This window comes from Rhinolophus hipposideros, assembly GCF_964194185.1.
Source record: "Rhinolophus hipposideros genome assembly, chromosome: 3".
NCBI lineage: Eukaryota > Metazoa > Chordata > Mammalia > Chiroptera > Rhinolophidae > Rhinolophus > Rhinolophus hipposideros.
Genome location: NC_138049.1, coordinates 13,880,862 through 13,900,536, shown reverse-complemented (window position 1 = coordinate 13,900,536; position 19,675 = coordinate 13,880,862). Strand labels below are relative to the sequence as shown.

The 19,675-nt window shown below is 39.9% G+C and overlaps 1 protein-coding gene and 1 long non-coding RNA gene across 4 annotated transcripts in view; one reads left to right on the top strand and one right to left on the bottom strand.

Moving 5' to 3' along the window:
* Positions 1 to 9,337: 9,337 nt before the first annotated feature.
* Positions 9,338 to 11,773, bottom strand: LOC308495056. The gene is made up of 3 exons (XR_013992969.1): positions 11,672 to 11,773; positions 10,449 to 10,565; positions 9,338 to 9,533 (listed from the first exon to the last, which is right to left on the bottom strand). It is a non-coding gene; the product is annotated as an uncharacterized lncRNA (long non-coding RNA).
* Positions 11,774 to 15,942: 4,169 nt separating this feature from the next.
* Positions 15,943 to 19,675, top strand: part of CCDC170 (coiled-coil domain containing 170) — an 80,506-nt gene continuing 76,773 nt past the window's right edge. Inside the window, exon 1 of one of the 3 annotated variants that reach the window (XM_081045368.1) lies at positions 15,943 to 16,086. In XM_081045368.1, the coding sequence (XP_080901494.1) occupies positions 16,003 to 16,086 (84 nt within the window). In that variant the 5' untranslated portion in view covers positions 15,943 to 16,002. The remainder of the gene's footprint in view (positions 16,087 to 19,675) is intronic. The other 2 variants (XM_081045369.1, XM_081045370.1) reach the window with 2 other exon arrangements.

Genomic DNA, 19,675 nt, shown 5'->3' with positions numbered 1-19,675 from the left:
TTATAATTGACAATCATAGATACACTATAATCAGAACAGGTACTATTTATGGAGCACTATATTCCAGGCACAGAATCAATGTGCTGTGATATCCTCATAAAAATTCTGGAAACAAATTTTTTTATTCCATTCAGCATATGAGAGCACCGAGTTTCAGTGATTTCAGGTAACCCAAGGCCACTCAACTAGTCAATGACAGAGCCAAAATTTAAACTTCTATCTGCTGGACTCCAAAACTCAACTTACAGCTTTTATTTGAAGTTACTATGTCATTGGCATAATTTGTAAGCATGTAATTAAATTCTTTTAAAAAAGTAAATATACTATCAATGGAAATTTCAGCCATCACGTTATGTGGATGATAACTTACTCATATTATGAGTTAATAATATGTTGAAGTCTCTGTAGAAGAGAAACAAAACCCAGCGAAATATCAATTTTATGTTTTAAAATAAGGATTTAGAATGGGGTTGCGTGGGAATAGATTGTTTTTCTGTATTGTTACATTTTGTATCATTAGGCATGTATGAATTCATGGAATTGTACAATAGTCTGAACACTACACTGAGAAAAGAAGTCTTCTCTAAAAACTTTGGTATAGATGGGGATGTAAAGTACAGCATAGAGAATATAGGCAATAATGTTGCAACAACTATGAATAGTGCCAGGTGGGTACTAGACTAATAATCGGAGGGGATCATGGCATAAATTTTATAAATTTCTAACCACTATGCTGTACACCTGAAATTAATATAAAAAATGATAACAAATTAAAAAATAAAAACTTTAGTGTACAGGGCCGAATATCAGTATGTCCCGTAATGAAAAGGATGCCTCTCATGTTTCAGGCCACCAACCAACTGAAAACCAGTGGGTAGTTATTTTGAAGGGAAATTGTTCTTGAGAACAGATGGAAGTGATTTGATGAGAAGAACTGGCTCATTCTTCGAACCAAAGGGATGATATAAAAATTGTTTTGCAATCTTGGTGAAATCCAAAATCTGTTCATACAAATTATTCCAGTTCTTGCCTGGTCTTTGATAACATTACTGATAAATTATTTAAGATTAAGTGAGGCACAATTGTATATTAATTGGTAAAAATGTGACTTAATCCTATATTTCTATTTCCTTTCTCATCAATTCTTGAATGGAATGTGGTTTGAACTGCTGAAACCCTAATAATTGTGATCGTAGAGAAGACCCATCAGCTACCGACCATTATTGAAGAGGGTTCTTGTTCAAAGAGTTAGTAACTTGAGCAAGGAATCTAAATTCCAGTCCCAGCTCTGTTACTAACTAATATTGTGATTTTTTTTAAGCTATGTGTTCAATTATTCTACTTAATGTCCTTATGTATAAACAGTAAACTTGTTTTTAGCTCTATGATCTTATGATCTAATTGTCTGTGTTTTTTGCCATGTGCCAAGACAGAGCAATCCTTTCTTGCACAAAAGTGGGCATTTTACCTTTGTGGAACATTCTACTTCCTTTTTTCTATTTTGTTTATGTCATTTTTTCTCCATGGAAAACTCAACTTTTTTCTTTCCACTAAACTCTCTTTAAGCCATTGAAAGATTGGCTAACTTCCTTCCTGATTCCTATGTCTACACAACGATTATTCCCACCTTCACACTGGGTAGGCCAATAGTACCTTTTAAACGTGATGAAGTACTTTTGCAAACTCAACTATTGTGGAAATTCTAAATGGTTTCTGTAAGACACATCGTGAGGATATAATTCAATATGTTGGTAAGTAAGCACCAAAGCGATACAGTTTATTGTCAGTTAAAAGAATGGATTGAAAATATTCCAATTATAGACTACAGATACTTAAGACAAAAATTCTTTTTTGTGATCATATTTTTTTTTAGGTTTTTTTTTTAAAATTAGTTTCAGGTGTACGAAGCAACCTAGTAGACAGTTCCACCCCTCACAAAGTGATAAACCCCCCTCCCCAAGCTACTAACCCTCTGACATCTTACGTAACTGTTACAATACCATTGACTAGCTTCCTTATGCTATACTCCACCTCCCTTGACAGAATATACACACACACACACACACACACATATATATATATGTGTATATATTCTCATAGTTGACATTCAGTATTATTCTACTTCAGCTTCAGGTGTACAGCGCAGTGGTCAGGCGTCTACACAGTCTATGACGTGATCCCCCTGATAAGTCCAGTGCCCATCTTGCAGCCTACGTGATCTTTACAACACTGTTGAATATATTCCCCATTCTGTATTTCATATCCCCATGACTATATTAGACAAAAATTCTTCATGGGATGCAGGACTATTTTGTTATATTGAGGCGCCTAGCTTAGCAACAGGGCTCCAAGGGTAGAAACAGAAGCCGACACTGTTGAAGGACAACACGGAAGTCGTTTGTCCTTTTTCTTCCTGGCGCAACCACCATCCTTCCCCATGTTGATACCACTCCCTTTTCCAATGATTGCACTTAAAAAGAGGCTTATGGAAGGAAATATCCCTCTTCCTCTGGAGGTTTTAATGTCTGGATGTGATGCTATATTTGCTCCATTTTACACACACGAGATGACACTCTTAGAGAATAAGAAACTTGCCAATGGTAGCAAGTAACGGAACATATATTTGTATAAAATCAAAAGGGCCAAATCCATAGTTTTTGCCACCACCCACATTGCCTCCCATAATGATGATACTCTATCATACATTTTGCAAAGCACTTTATACTTTACAAAAGAATTGATCTACTATGTCATGTCATAAGAGCACTGTGAGATAGGTTATTATTACCTTAACTTGATCTATGGGGCAACAGAGGTTCAACAGTTCCACTCAGCTAGTAAGTGACAGGATTAGGGCTTGAACCCCAAAGCTTCCAAATCCTCTGCCTTTCTATGGTCCCATAAATTCCTTAGGAGAAACCATAAGATCTCTCAGAAATCAGAACTATCACTCTGAAAAGTTAGACTTTGCCCTATTGGCAACTGGTTCTCAACCTGTGCTTATCTGAGCTCTGGGTGGGCGAGGGGGTTCTGTGAAGGAACTTTGGGGGTTTGGGATGGTGTGTAAGATGGGGGCCATTGGGAAGCACTTTAGTGGGACTCTAGCACCCAATTCCTTTTCAACTCTGAACCAGGGCAATCTCCAAAATGGTCTGTTCTGCACACTGGGCTCCTGAAAAAGACTCCAACTGAACAAAAATTCATTAGTTTTGAAAGGAGAAAAGCTTGGAAACCACTGCTATCGGCGATAGGTAGCTACTGAAAAGTTTCTGAGGGGGGAAGTGGTAAAAGTCATGTTTTAGAAAGATCAATCTGGAAGTTTTGCTGGAAAAGACTTTTGATGTGGAGAGTCTGGAGGAGAGAGACTTTTTGAAAGGAGGGAATAAAACAGGAGAGGTCACAAGAGAGGTTACTGGAGAAGGATGGGGAAGGGCAGGAATGTCAGCAAGGTGTGGGGAACAGCAAAAACAATTTTTTGGATTTCAGGGTCCATAAGACTTAAATTTTTAAAACATATTTATTTAAATCATAGTAAACGAGTTTTATTTTACCTTGGGATATGACTCTATGAATTTCAACACATGTATAGATTTGTGTAATTACCACCGTAATTATTATAGAACAGTCCAACCCCCCCCTCCAAAAACTCCTTTGCGCTTTTCCTTTGTGGTCACCCCTACCCCCATCCATGACTCCTGGCACTGAAGATCTGTTCTTTATCCTTATAGTTTTGCCCTTTCAAGAGTGTCATAGAAATGGAATCACACAGTATGAACTTTTGAGACTGGCATAATTTTCACTCCACATAATGCCTTCGAGAGTCATCCATGTTGCTTTGTGTATCAATGTTTCAAGAAACTCTGAGATGGGAAATAAGGCTGTAAAAAGGAACCATGGCTTGATAATGTTGGGGCCTGCATGTTTTTGAGTTGGAAAGAGATAATCAGGTTCTGCAAATTCTCTGGGGAATTCATTAACTTACTCATTTATGCAATTATTTACTGAGCAACAAATGTATGTTAGGTACTGTTTTCCACATTGGGATGTAATAATGAACAAAATGGGAATCCTCTCTTCCAGGAGCTTACAGTCCAATGAGGGGAAATGAACAAGTCTATGAATGATGTCCTGTCAGGAAGTAATGTGTTCTGGGTAGGGGGGTAGAGGGAGAAAAAGCTATTTTATTTTAGACAGAATGGCCAGGGAAAGCCACTTTAGCAGGTCAGATTTTATTGCAGACCTGACCTGAATGAAATATATGAGGGAATCACATACTCATCCAGGAAGTGAGAGGTCCAGGCACCTTTAAAGGGCACTGAGGTGGATGTGTGTTTGCCATGTTTGAGGAAAGATAAGGAGGAATAGACAGCAGTGGAGAGAGTGGAGATGAGACCAAGTCATGTAGGGTCTTGGGAGCCATTGAAAGGACTTTGAGTTTTTATTCAAAGTGTGATGGGCAGCCATTGGAAAGTTTTGAGCAAGAGTGACCTGCTCAGATTTATATTCTGTGAAGGTCACTTGTGGTGCTGGATAGAGAATAGACTCTTAAGATAATGTATACAGAATGAATTGGGAGAGTGGGGAGAAACTGAGGCAAAGCAGTCATGTAATATGGGTCTGAACTGATGGTAGAGAAAAATGGAAGAAAGATAAATGTAAAAAATACATTTTAAAGGAAAATGAAGTTTGTTGCCTAAGGTTACATAGGTTGAAGATTTAAGTAAGGGAAACTAAGGATGTTTGATGTGACCATACCTACGTGATTGAATTAATATAAATTGTGGCTTTCAAACTGTGCTCCTAAGAGCCCCTGGGATTTTGTTAAGGGGTTTCCTAGGGTGCCAGGAACAGTTTGGGGCAGGAGCCACATTTTCAACCCCTGCTTCAACCAGAGCAGGGCCAAGATGATCTGTTTTATGTATTTGCTTCTCTGTAAAATTTTAATGGAGTGAAGTGTTACATGGGGCGGGGGAAGAGAGGGGGAACAGGGGGTTTATTCTGTGGAAAACCATGTACTCAAAAAAACTTATTCTTCAATGAGTCAAGTCTTAGCCTTCCCCACGGACAGAAGCTATTCTTGCCCCCACCGCATGGAGGCGCCAGGAGCACAGTTCTGACTCAGTAAGAAAAAATATTACCCTCAAATATTTTTTTACTTTTAAAAATGAAAATGAATTTATAATACATCTCCTTTTATAAATTTCTAACATTCTACAACAAAATTCAGCAGGATCACATCTTTTTGCTGTATTTGTTTTCAAAATGATACATGGTATACTTAAGGTTATGCTGTTGAAACACATAAGCCCCCGATGCTCAGTGGCTTAACGTAATAGAATGCACTCTTCTGAAGTCCGATGGGCCGGAGTTTGTGTGGGGGAAGTTATGGGGTTATCAGCTCCAGGCAGACATTCAGGGACCCACGCTGATGGAGGCTCTCCCATCTTCAGTATGTGGCTTCAGAGGTCATTCTGGAATCAGGATCTAGCCAGAAGATAGGGAAAGAGATAGCACACAGAATCACACAGGAAGTTTGTATGAGCCAAGCATGGAAGTCACTTATTTCACTTCCACTCACATTCCAAAGGCTGGAATTTGAGGCCACACCTAACCAGTTTCAGTGAACAGCTAGCTAACCAGTTTCTGTTGCCTATAAAATTTCAGTACAAAAACTGGAAAACATAAACCTGGGCCCTGGATTTATGTTTTGGCTTTGGGGCAAGTCAAGCTACATTTATGTCTGAGTTTTTGTGACTACGTATGAACACTGCAATGTGTAAGATGTGATTCAGAGAGTTTTGTTTACATATATGTTGCAAATTGGCTACGCCCAAAATATGATGTTCTAGGAGTTCATAAAATTTTTACTTTTCTCATTTTATCATTAGGAGTTCTGGTAAGATTCACCTCACCTTCCAATCTATCATCAGGTACTTTCATATTTCCCTCTATGACTTACCATGTTGGCAGTATAGCTCTAATTTTTACGTGGTTGCCTTTTATGGTTTTTCTCTATTCCATACCTCTTCATTCCTCATTCATCTGAAAGTCCTTGAGCTTAGACTTAAATACCTTTTATTTGCTCTTTAACTCATTGTACATTCTGATTGTTGCGCTATATTGAGCAGGTATTAAGTACTGTGGCTGATTTATCAAATGAAATAAAGGCAGTGTATACTCATAAATCAGTGTTTCGTATCAAAACCTAGATACCTCTACGGCATCTGTCCCTGGAAGGGCTGAGGCATTCATTTGTTTCAAAAACGATTAGCTGAATGCTTGGCGTCCTGTGTCTTGCTTCCTTCTCTTTCTCTTTTATTAGAGGCAGTTCTATAGACCAAGGAAATTTATGACTAGTAATGCAAGTTTCTAAGAGGGTGTGTTAATTGAGGTCAAATCACTGAATCAGCAGAAGATAAAATCTCTTTCCAAAAATGAGACTATTTTTGTGAGTAGATGAGGATCACTTTATAGGTATGTATTGGTTTGGCTACACCTCAGCTGGTAATAAAATCTAGCCTGGTCTCAATCCAGAAAATAATTGAAATGTTTTTGAATACTTTTGCAAAAACCTCAGCAGGAAGTTGGACTCGATATTGAGAAGCCAAAGCAGTGCATGTGAGGAACAGTCTTCGCTCTCAACTTCACAGACTTTTTATTAACAAGGATCATTTGTTGCTTTTGAAAGGAAGTTGGCATGATTTTAAAAGGACCCCAAAGCCTGTCTAAAATGGGGTCAGGAGAATCCCACACTCTCCCACCCAAAGCCATAAGATTTTCCAAAATAAAGACATTTTAAAGATCCAGAAGAAGCTGGGGTGTTGCTTAATTTAGTAACCACATTTGCTTTTGAAAGTTGATTTTAGTGGAATGTTTGGCAAATTATCATATTTTTTGGTGGAATTTTAAACATTGGTCCTTCAAGAACTCCAACTTGTGGGAGCAAAAAGGACCTGAAAAATTGCATTTCTTCCTCTCTGTCTTAGAGGAAGCCTAACTGGACATAGCTGTGACACCAGTGTCCTGGGGTCCTGTTCTCTTGAGCACTACCAGGCGCGTTCTGTGAATGGATGAGGATTCTGAGGAAAGATGAGCTCCCAGGGGAGGACTTCGTGGCCACAGGCTTGCAGGCTTTGAGGGCAGAATCTTGATCTTTAAAAATCAGAAAGCCTATTTTTTAATTTAGATGAGAAATAAAGTTATCCGATGGACAAGACATTAACCTTTGAAGTCTACTACTTTTCCCCTGAGCATTCATTGTGCAATACTGTCGCTTGTGATTCCCATATTCTTTCTTTACATGTGCTAATATATTCAATTACATACAGTACTGTCTTGGCAGGGGAAATAGTGTCTTTATAAGGTGTTTTGCATATCTCTGCTTTGGTTTAATCAAAGAAGGCCAGTTGATTTCTACGTTCTTGGAGACGAGGCATCTCTGTTATGCCCAATAACTACCAACAACAACCCCTTTCTAAAATTCTTATTTTCCAAAAGTAAGGGAAATGCTTTAAGAATTTGTTCTCATAGATTGAGTCGTCAAAAAAGGATTTTGTTAGGCCTCTGATCTTCCAAAGTTCTGATGAATTTATAATAAGAGTAAACACTTTGTTTTTCTAATTCTCTTTTGTAGTGTCTTGTGGGAGATTTTTCTACTCTGTATTTTAAAATAATAAGGCTAATAGCCATCACTTACTTAGTACTTTGTTCCATGTTCTGTAATAGGCACTTTATGCATTAACTCATATAATCCTTGTAACAACCCCATGGGTTAAGTACTGTTATCACCTCTGTAGTACAAATGAGGAAATAAGCGCAAGGAGGTGGAGAAATTTGCCCAAGGTCACAAGCCTAGGAAATGGCAAAGCCAGGATTTCATTCCAGGCAGCTGGCTCCAGGGTCTGGCCACTTAACCACTGTTTGAGGGACTCCAAATACAAGGATAAATTCAAGGACTTTTAGTATTTTTTTTAAAACGCACAAGATCTCTTACACAAGTTTATACTTTACTGGTGTTTTTAAATTTTTTCCCATCTCTATATAAAGAATCTTATTTATAGTCTGATTTCAATTAAGGGTACATCTACTGATTGCCAGCTTTGTTAAAGCAGGCGAAATGCTTGACCTACAACATTTTCACTGGGTAGTCTATTATTTTTTGCTACTGAGCAAGAGGGCTGGCTTTTGTCTGGGGAAAAATCTGGTAAGTACATCGATCAGTTCTATTAATAATTTTTCAGTAACACATCTACTGATGTGATACAGCAGTGATGTTCTTTCAATATTACAAATCTCTCTTTTAGAGATTATATTGCTTTACAAAAACAAAACAATATTTTTGTAAGCATCGTTGCTTCATTTTTCTTCAAGGAATTTCATAATCTCTTTGATGCTTTCAAGGGTATTATGCATCGTGGATTTTTGATCTACTGCATCTTTTTGCTAATACCATTAAATTTATTTTAAAAATCATACCAAATTAGTACAGAGCAAATACATTGAAAAGTTATTATTCTCTGGAGTAACATTTGGCCTGCTCTTTAGAATGCATGATAAATGCTACAAATCTTTGAACTCATTTTTATTCTTCACTTTATTTTTTTTATTCCCAGAGAGTTTAAAATATAGACAGAATAAAAAATACTATGAGGCAGAAAAAAATAACAAGATTCACAGACTTTTATTTTTTTCATCATTTGTCATATGTGACAAATTTCCAACATTTTGTAGAGGGTTTTGGAAAATCTATTTTTACTTCAGATAGATAGATTTGAACAAGAACATATAATTTAAAAAATTTGTATTATATGATTATATATATATTGGCTGGAAATACATTTGGTTTGTCCCATTTAATTATTGCACTATTAAATAATAGCTATTCAGTGGCAATTGTTGTCATAAGGTAAATACTTGTAGATTTAAATTGAGAACTCAAAGATGCCATTCTAGACAATATTCAAACAGCAGATCATACAAACTGCAATGCGAATGTCAAATTTAATCCGTGACCGATTCCAGGGGAATATAGTAGATTGTTGTTATTCACAGTAATGTCCTTTCAAGTTGCTTCAGACACTGAATTAGCAAACACTGAACCATTAACTAGGGAAAATACAATGCTACTCTTTGGTCACAGCATTTTCATTAACCAATCAATACATAACCTTGTTTGACGTGTGTTTCTGTTAAAAGACACATTATATAATAACATATATTGTTGATTCATTAACATTGAACTGACAGCCAACAACACTGTAACTCAGGCCTCAGGGAGGCTTATCTACCATGGTTTTCTCTGTGAGGCACATCTCAGCCTTGTTTTGTTTAGGAACACTAGACAGCACTGCAGCATTATGCCTGCGGGCCATACAGCAAAAATCACACAAAAATGCAACAACAAAAGAAGTGGCACTAAATAGACCGGAGCAGGACCCTTGTTTCCAGCAGGAGAGCTGAAACCGGAGGGAAGTGTGATGCCTCGTTTGACCTCAGCTGGGAACGTGACTCAGAGTTTTCATCACTCTGCATGTCTGCAAATGTCCGAGAAAGTGGCATGAGTGTCGATTTGGGGGCTGTAAGTACATTTCAGTGAGTGGATGAATTCACAAACATGGAATCCACAAATAATGAGGATTGACTGTTATTTATTTTACTTTTTATTGTTTTATTTTTCAATTACAGTTGACATACAATATTATATTAGTGTCAGGTGTACGACATAGTGGTTGGACATTTTTTGTAATTTACGAAGTGATAACTCTGATAAATCTAGTACCCATTTGACACCATACATAGTTATTACCATATTATTGACTATATTCCCTATGCTTTTACATCCCTGTGACTATTTTATAACTTCCAATTTGTACTTCTTAATTCTTTCACTTTTTTCACCCAGCCTTCCAAGCCCCCTCCCATTTGGCAACCATCAGTTTGTTCTCTTTATCTATGAAGAACTGACTATATTTTTAAAACTTAAAGATATGCACTGATCAGTATGTCAGAAAACTGATATCTTATTTAGAAACCCAAGTTGTTCTAGATATTATTCAATTAGCAAACTTATTCCTCCCTCATAGATTAAAGCAGCTGGTATGTATCTAACCTTTCAGAGAAGACACTTTACTTCTATCCGTTGAAAACAATGTCATAATAAATGTACAAATCATCCATTTTCAAAATCAACAAAAGTATACTAAATATACAAAGAAATTTCAAAACAACAAGAATGTCTCTACTGTGGATGGTGTTCCTTAAAACATGCAGCTCTTGTGCAGTGCACAACCTGACCAATCATATGGCAGCCTGGACTATAGCTTTGGTTGCATAGCGGAAACATAGGAGGCAGAGTGAATGGGTTCAACTTTTGAGGAATACTGACTGTTCCATAACATTGACAACAAAGGGTAGAAAACTTCAAGGGTAAGAGACCTCACTTGAAATACCTGAATTTATGCGGTGTGAATGTGAGCAAGCTCCTCTCTGAACTTTAGTCTTCACGTCTGTAATAGCAGGATAATGATACTCACTTCAGAAGAGTTGATTGGAGGAGGAAAAATAACCTATGAAAATTAGGAAAAAAGAAGCATATGATGTTAAGACACTCCCTCTTTTCTAGTAAACAGGGGTTTCCTTGAAAGTTTTAGAACAGGGGAATAGTTTGGTCAGATTTTGTGTTGGTTTGAAAACGGATTAGAAACAGAGTAGTATAAAAGTCCAGATTTAAAAGAAAATCTCCTTAAAACCTATCCTAAGGCAGTGACAGCAAGAATAGAGACCAGAGAAACAGACTTAAGTGTTATTAGGTCTAGGTGCAAAAGTAATTGCGGTTTAAAAGGTTAAACCTAATCGCAAAAACCGCAATTACTTTTGCACCGACCTAATATTTCTGAGATTGAATTGTGTAGTTGAAGGTGCTATTCCTTCTGGAATCCTTTTGCTTAGTTGGGACACCCCCTCCCTCATCAGCAGCTGTGACTGCTGGCTGTTTAACAGGCTGCCCCTCTGGCTGGAAAGTCTCCAGCCCTCCTGCCAATGTCTAACTGACATGGGGCTGCGGGTGGGAATGGAGCAGGGCTAGGGGAGCAGGTACAAAATGCCTGGCTCCTGGCCTCAGAGTAGGAAGTTAATTTCGAGGCTTGGCCACTTGCTTGAGTAGCTTGTTCTCCTGCCCTACCCTCTTTCCCTTATCTCCTCCTCGTCCTAGGAACACTCCTCCGTGAACCACTTCCTTAAGAATCCTGACTCTCAGCTCTTCCAGGGGAACCCCAAAGAGAAAAGACTTTAGGAAAAGACTTTTAGCTGCAAGTAGGTAAGGAGGACAGAGGAATCTAAGAAGGCCCTTACAGGTACTTCAAGAACTCAGCCTTGAGAGAGGAATATGTTTTTGAGACCATCTGGATGGTATACATGTCTGAACCCTGCTAAGACCTCTATAGAGACTCTTAAGATTCTGGCAGGTGGGTACAGAGATTCACAATTACGTGCTGGTTTTCCGACTACATAATGATGTCTGTGTGATGCCAGATTAATTCATATAATTTCACTGAAACTGTATATCACAACAAATAGAATGCAGAAGCAGATATGAGAATCCAAGTGTTTATTTTTAAGCCAGAGATGAAAAAGATTGGCAAAAAAAAAGAAGGCCCTTATAAGGAGCACTTACTTCACCCCAACTTTCTCTCATCCTCCTGATTGGTTGACATTTTTCTTTTAATAAATGAAGAGACAGTTAGAGAGGTGGTTTTTCTGACAAGTCTGCTGCTGGAAAGTGCTCTCTCTCCTTGGAATAGAAAAAATATTAACATTGATAGTTCAGTTAATCCCTCCAAATTTTTCCTAAAATATTAAACTATTTTAAACTGGCCATTTTCCAACTGAAAGATCACTTCAGTAAAGCCATGAAGGATAGTATTATGTACAACAAATCTTTTTGACCAGTTGAGGAAATATAGATTAAAACTTGTTGAATTTAAAGTCAAATAAACATGCTATAAGTCCAGAAAATACAGAATGCCAAAAAAATGTATACAAGTGGACACTTTGGTCAACGTAGCTCAAGCAGTAGTTCGCCATAATCAGAAGTGTCTGGACACTGATGGTAACCACTTTGAGCACCTCTTATAATTGCAGAAGTCAAACATGACTTGTATTTATCTTTTGTTATTGGTATATATTGAGTATTACAATTTTAATACAGTTTTCCTTTCTTAAAATGTGTGTACACATTTTTTTGGTACCCTCTGTATATATTGTGATGAATGTGTTTCAGTAACTTATATTTACTCAGCTAAACTATTTTTAAAGTACTCTCAATTTTTGATAAGAATTTTGCTCTTGAAAAGAACAATCTGTTATTTACTTTAACAATGAAACTGATGGTCCTTGAGTTGGTTATTTTCCATAAAGCGAGGTCTCAGTGGTTCTCTAAGCTTAATCTATAGTAAAGTTATAAGATGGATCACATTTAGTTTAGGTGCAAAATATATTGGAAACGTGGATGGGGAAACAAAAGAAAATGGACTTTAAAAATAATTGATATGAAAATTTATGAAGAGCTTTGGCAATGACTGATAAATTGTTTTACAGCTGGGTGTGTCATCGTATTAGAACAAAAAAGAGACAGGGGATTTGTGTTAGGGTGAATTGGTAAAACTAAAATCATTGCTAAAGAACTCATTTCTTAAAGAGATCAAATAGAGATTATCAGCAAAACAACTGAACCAAGTCTGAGAAAGGGTAGAGAGTGGCTTTCAAGACCCTTAAATGCTCTGTCAGTTACCATAGCAGATTTCTGTGGTCTATATTTTACCAATGCATCTTCCACTAGGTGACTAAAGTAGTTGTTTGCCGTCTTTGGCAACATTTCATTCAGTTGCTTAGGAAAATATTTAAATCAAACATAGTACTCTCTTAAAACAATGTTTAAACAAATAAATTGCTCTATGAGTGGTTTCATTGACAGGTTTCTAAATATAAGTCAAAGCCCCAAAAATTGTTATCAGATTACAAACTTTCTTATGAGAAACATGTATATTTGCAAGACAGACAAGAAACAAGAAAGCCCCAAAATGAAAGCCCAAGGGCCAGAGGAATATAGTTCTTCACTGACTCTCACAGCTACTTGGGAGGTATTTTTATCTTGTCTCAGAGATGATGTTTATTTAACATGTTTCTCCACATGCCAGCTTTATAAATATATTTCAGGATAAAATTTAACATGATAGCAGAATGAGCTGGAAATTCTGGTTTAAGTTGGATGTGCCCAGGACTTCCTGTTTCCAAACTGCCAAATATGTTTGCCTTCCCCTATTGGCACCTCAGACTAAATTTGTCCCAAAGTGAACTCTCTTCTGCCTCCTCTGCTTTATGTCCTTGTTGCCTTTCAGGCCTCACCATGCTTCCTGGAGTCCACTAAGACTCCAGTTGCTCCCACCTGACAATCTTCCCCCTCCACACCATCACCACTCCCAATTCCCACCAGTCCCAGCTCTCACCTGGCCTGTGACAGCCCCTTCCTGTGAACCTCCTCGCTTCCCCCCTGTCTCAGCCAATGTATCCTATAAACTGTTGCCCTGTTATCTTCCTTTGGGTGCAGCACTCGTAATGTTGCTTTTCAAAAATCTGGCCAGAGGAAGAGTTCCTGTACACCATGTTCCAAACTCAGCCTGGTATCTAATTAGGAACATCTCTCCTCTATAAAGAAGTAGTTATATGAGGTGTGCTAGGTCACACAGCTGGTAGCTTCTTGTCTTTGTTGTCATTATAAAGAAAAATAGAAGTCTGTACCGAGGTATTACGGATCATAATGTATTGCCCACACGTGCAGTTCTATGAGAAATCTGGGCTGGGACATGCTTTGTGCACTTTTACTTTCCTTCCTTGCTTAAACTGTCATCATACCCAGAGTTCCCCCGACTGCCAGCCTGTACGTTCTACCATCACAGTAGGCTAGTCCCAAGGTGAAGCTCACACCTACAACCAGACTCCGTCCTCTTTCTCAACTCTCAAAGGACACATCACCAGATGCTGTCGTGAAGAGTCAGTTGGCTCTTGTCTTGACATTCCAGAAAGTTCGGAGTCATCTGGGCAGAGGTCAGCCGAAGCACTTTTTCTGCTCCCATCTACCACAGAAATACTGCTTTCACACAGAGAAAAATCTTCTTAACACTGATTAAAACATTTTTAAAAATTCTGTGTTCGTTTTTTTCAGTGATATTGACATAAAACTGACAAAACTGTAAGATATTTAAAATGTGCAGTGATGATTTGATACACATTGTGAAAAGATTCTTCCCATCTAGTTAATTAACGTATCCATCATCAACACTGATTTTTCAAGACTGCAAATTCATATTTTCTGTTGCCATGAAGAAGAGTTATAAGGTTGATCAGAATGACTAGAATTAGACTTTATAAAATTGAATTCTGAAACAATTGGATGTAGAATTAATGGACAAGGGTACTTTCTCAGGGTGGTTCTCTTCCAGGTGCCGAATTTTCATCAATTTATGTGTTTCATCTGGTAGTGTCATTTCATTGATTTCATCAAGTGTGCATTGATTTCTACTGCAAGGAAAACGTGTACTGTGAACTGTACTATTAATAACAAATTTCTGAAAGTCTTAGTTTCCACTAAGGACTTCTCCCTCCCTCCCTCCCTCCATCCCTCCCTCCATTTTTAAAAGTTGTTTCAGGTGAAAGCATTGAGGTGATTCTGGATTGAATATGTGGCAATGTTGCTGTAAAATCAAAAGCCATTGTCGAGGCCAAGAAATCCTTAGACACAATAGTGGAAACATGCAGGATGATTGGGTGGAATCCAAGAAAAGCTGCCATCTCTTTGATTTTTTTTAAATTTTAGAACAGTACACCGGTCTGCTAATGGCCTTGAGGGTTCCATTTTTGGGTGCTGCTACAAATTGTAGGGCCTGAGGCAGGTTACTTACCTTTTCTGTCCCTTCGTCTTAATGGTCTGGGGTCTGATCTCACGCTGCCACTGACCAACTGTATATACCCTTGGACAATTTATTTCATTTCACTGTGATCGGTTCCTCATCTTAAAAATGGATAATCCTAATATCCACTTCATAACTTTGTTTCATTTAGTAGGTAATTACATGGAAAACACTGAGACCAGCTTTTATAAGAACACATGTGAGCCTTTCATAATTAGAAACTATGGCTGTAAATTAACACCAGTATTACCTACTATCTATATTTCCCTGCAAAGTTGTTGAGAAGTTACATGCAAGAACGCTAAGCACAGGCCACACAACTTGTGGAGCCCGTATAAGACGAAAATGTATGGCTCATTGTTCAAAAATCATTAAGACTTTCCAGACCGGGGCAGCAGGGCATTACACCAGCGAGGGCCCCTTCTGAGCGCAGGGCTTGTAGCACACCCCCGGAGCTGGCCCCGGCCCTCGAAGCCGCAGAAGGGTTTGCACACAGTAAGTGCCAAATAAAAGCGCGTCCACCTCTGTGTCAGCAGCTCCTGCACCTCGCGCGCCAGCACTGTCATCACTGACCACCGGCCTGTCCGGATGTAAGGACAGGACCTGGAGTTGCGCTCGCGCGGGAGTCCTTGGTGGAGACCAACCTCCAAACCTTGCTGCCCCCCCCGCCCCCCCGCGCCCCCCCCCCCGTCGCTTTGGCAGGTGCCCGCCGCTCAGCCAAGCCTCGGCCGGGCGAGGGGGCGCCGCCGAAGCCGGGAGGACCCCCTCGGGAGGACCCCCTCGGGAGGACCCCCTCGGGAGGACCCCCTCGGGAGGACCGCGGGCGGCCCCGCACCCCAGGACCCGTTCCCGCGGCCCAAGGCGGCCGGGCCACCGGCTGGTGCGCAGCTCGCGGGGCCCCGGGGCCACGCAGGCCCGCGGGCGCCCGGACTTCGCCCCCTCCCGCCGCGTTCGCTGGTCGCCGAGGAGACGCGCCGCGTTCGGGCGCACAGCCCGGCCCTCCGCGTCTGCGTCCCCGCGCCCGCGGGCCTGCGCCGTCATGAGCCGCGGCGGCGCCTCCGGACCCGGGCGTCTGGGTCCCGCCCGCGACGCCGCCCTGGGCGCCTCTTCGCCCGCGCTCCAGGTACGGTGGCAGCCGGGGAGAGCGCCCGGCGTGGAGGCTCCGGGGCGCGAACTTTGCGTCCGGAGTGCGTGGGGAGGTCGGAGTGCGTGGGGAGGTCGGAGTGCGTGGGGAGGTCGGAGTGTGTGGGGAGGTCGGAGTGCGTGGGGGAGTGCGTGGGTAAGTCGGAGTGCGTGGGTAGGTCGGAGTGCGTGGGGGAGTGCGTGGGGAGGTCGGAGTGCGTGGGGGAGTGCGTGGGGAGGTCGGAGTGCGTGGGGAGGTCGGAGTGCGTGGGGGAGTGCGTGGGTAAGTCGGAGTGCGTGGGTAGGTCTGAGTGCGTGGGTAGGTCGGAGTGCGCGTGTCCCCGCCTGGGAAGTGCGCTGGGATGGCCCGCGGCCGCTTGGTTTTAGGAAGTGATGGGCAGGTCGTGAGTGTATGAAGTGCGTCAGAACGTGCGGTTTGCTTCTCTGACCATTGAAACGGGTTAAAGTCTACAAACAGTGTGTCCGGCTCCCGTAGACCCTCCCCCAGCCCCCGCCTCCCCGAGGCACACAGTCTTTCGTTTAGTTGACACGACTTAACTACTAAGACGTAATTGGGAGCAATTTCTTTAAAATCCGATGAGAAGGATTAATGCCAGTCCTGAGCAAAGTCGCTCGTCTTTTCGTTGCAAATCACTCCAGACACGTTAATTCAGTTGGCATTGCATCCATTGACTCATTTACGCTCAGGAGGTACTCGGGCATTGGGGACTTTCCGGGCATTGGGGACACACACACACACACACACACACACACAGAGGCTTCGGGCTGGCTCAGCCTAGATTAATTGTCCCCTTCTGGACCTGACATTATGGTCCCACAAGGCGTAGTGTGTGTCAGGGATGGTTGCTAGAGAACCGGGAATTGCGTTCAGCTGAACTTCCAGCCTACGCGGTAGCCTAGCCACACGGACCGTAAAAGACCCAGAGGACACTCGGAGATTCAAAACCTGGGTGGATGCTCTAACATACTCCAGGAATTCTAATATTCAGCAGCTGTGATTGTTGCCATATTTACATCTGATCCCATAGTGACTTATTTCTGACCTATATTTAGATTTCTCTGATTCTTGGCATGTTTGTGGAAAATTAATACCATATTGTACAAATAAAACAAGTTTTTCTTCCATTTGATATTTGCATATTTTATCCCAGTATGGTGATCTCTGTGAGTTAAGAATGTTAGTCCATGCATATGTGTATAGTATTTTTATATTATTTATACTTGTTTGGAGAACTGATTGTAAGTAAGTTACAGACATCATGGCCCTTTATCCCTAAATACTCTAGTGTGCATCTGTCTTAAAAACAAGGGCATTCTCTCACCAAAGTTTAACATTGTTGCAATAATATTATCTAATGTACACTACTAAAATTTTGCCAGTTGTCCCAATAATGCCATTTACTGCAAACATTTTTGCATTTCAGGATCACACATTGTATTTAGTTGTTACGTGTCTTTAGTCTCTGTAAAACCTGGAATAGTCCCTCAGCTTTTCTTTGTCTTCAATGATATGTTTTAAAGTGTAGGTCATTTCTTTTAGAAGAAACGAACAAATAACTTTTAGAACTTATTTGTTTTGTAGAATAGGTTTATCTGATTTTTTTCATGGTTAGATTTTTGGTAGGAATAGTATATAAGTGATGTGTCTCAACGCATCACAGCAGGAAGTACATGTCAGTTTGTCCCACTGTTGGTGTTGTTCCTAATTGGTGGTATCGGCCAGAGTTTTGCACTGTAAAGGAGAAAAAAATAAATTTTAGCAATAAAAAAGTGATCATATTGAGTAATCTTGCTGATTCATGTTGAGATTTTTTAGGATAAATTTTACTACTTACATAAAGGAAAATATTCATCAAGCTCAAGATTTTAATTGACCTGAAAGACCTAAATTTTATTGAGAATAAAAGTAGAAGCAGAACAGCCAGTATTTATTACAGTTAATTTTTTAGTTTACAAGATACTTGAAACCACCTTAAAAGTCAGATAGGGAAGGCAGGAATTTCCCATTATATAGATGATGAAATGGCTTGCTCAATTAGCAAATGATGGAGCAGGAAACTTACATATCTTTCTTTTGAAAGTTTACTATTTTTCCTACCACAAGATGATGCACTGAAAAACATTAAAATACAAAACAGGAATAGCATGTAACTGTATGAAGAAAAATAGTGCAGAGACTTAAGGTATAAGTTTAGGGTCAAGAAACCCTGATTATACTACTTATTATCTGTGATACTTTGGGCAAAAAAAAAAAAAAAAAAATTACGTAATGTCTCCGAACTTTATCTTCTTCATCTGAAACATGGGATCATAATACTTATCACATAGTAGAGTTTTGGGATTTCACAGTTAATATATGTAAAGCACTCAACAGAGTGACAGAATAAGTGCTCATTTAGCTATTACTATTCTTTATAACGTTTGGAATTTGCCTTGGCAACAACACGACTATCACCCACTACTGTCTCCATCACTGACACTTCCATTGGTACCTCAGCCACCACCTCAACAGTCAGTTATTGGGGGTCTGAGCGAGGCACTGAGGATACAAAAATGAATCTGACACAATCCCTGCTCTCAGTGGAGAATCAAGACCATACAATCAAGAGAAACAGACACATCAACAGATTACTGTCTCATGGTATCACCCATGAACCAAATTTAATGTTGCATGTTTCTCAAGCTGTGTTTACCTCTAATTAAATCATCAGCAGAGTTTTTCTAGGCTAGAGAATGTGATGTGTACTAAGAGTAACATTGTCTGAATCGAAGTGTAACAGCTCAAGCAGGGAGGACAGAAACATGCTTTGTGGAAATTTACAAATGCAGCTTTGAGCTGAACAGTGTAACTTTGCCTTGCCATGCGGTTGAAATAAGGTACTGGAGCTGAAGAATGTTACCAATTATATAAAGTAATACAATACGTTGGCAAAAAGCTGGAGCAGTCATTTGGTGAAAAGTGCTTGGATTTGGATTCAGAGGCTACAAACATATGGTGGCTTGCCAGCTACCTTGCTGTGGCAGTGTTTTCACATACCTAGAAGACCTGAACCAAAGTTATGGCTCCACTCTAACTTTGGGAATTGGAGCAAGTTTCTTTCCTCTGTAAAACAAGGGTTAGAATAACTATCTGCTGGGGTTCTTATGAGAAGCAAATGGAAGTAGCAATAAAATCTGTCAACAACTATAGCTCCTCAAAGCAAAGGACTTATGAAGGAAGTAAAGTCAGTTTTCCCTTTATTTCTCCACCATTTCAACTTCTTAAGAAATTGTGATAAAATACACATATCATAAAATTCACCATCTTAACCATATTTAAATGTACAGTTCAGTGGCATTAAGTATATTCACATTATTGTTCAACCATCAATCACTACCATCCATCTCTGGAACGCTTTTCATCTTGCAAAACTGACACTCTGTACCCACTAAACGGTAACTCTATATTACCACATCTCCCTAACCGCTGGCAATCACCTTTCTATTTTCTGTCTCTGAATTTGCCTACGCTAGGTACCTCATGTAATGGAATCATACAGTATTTACAATATTTATTTTTGTGACTGGCT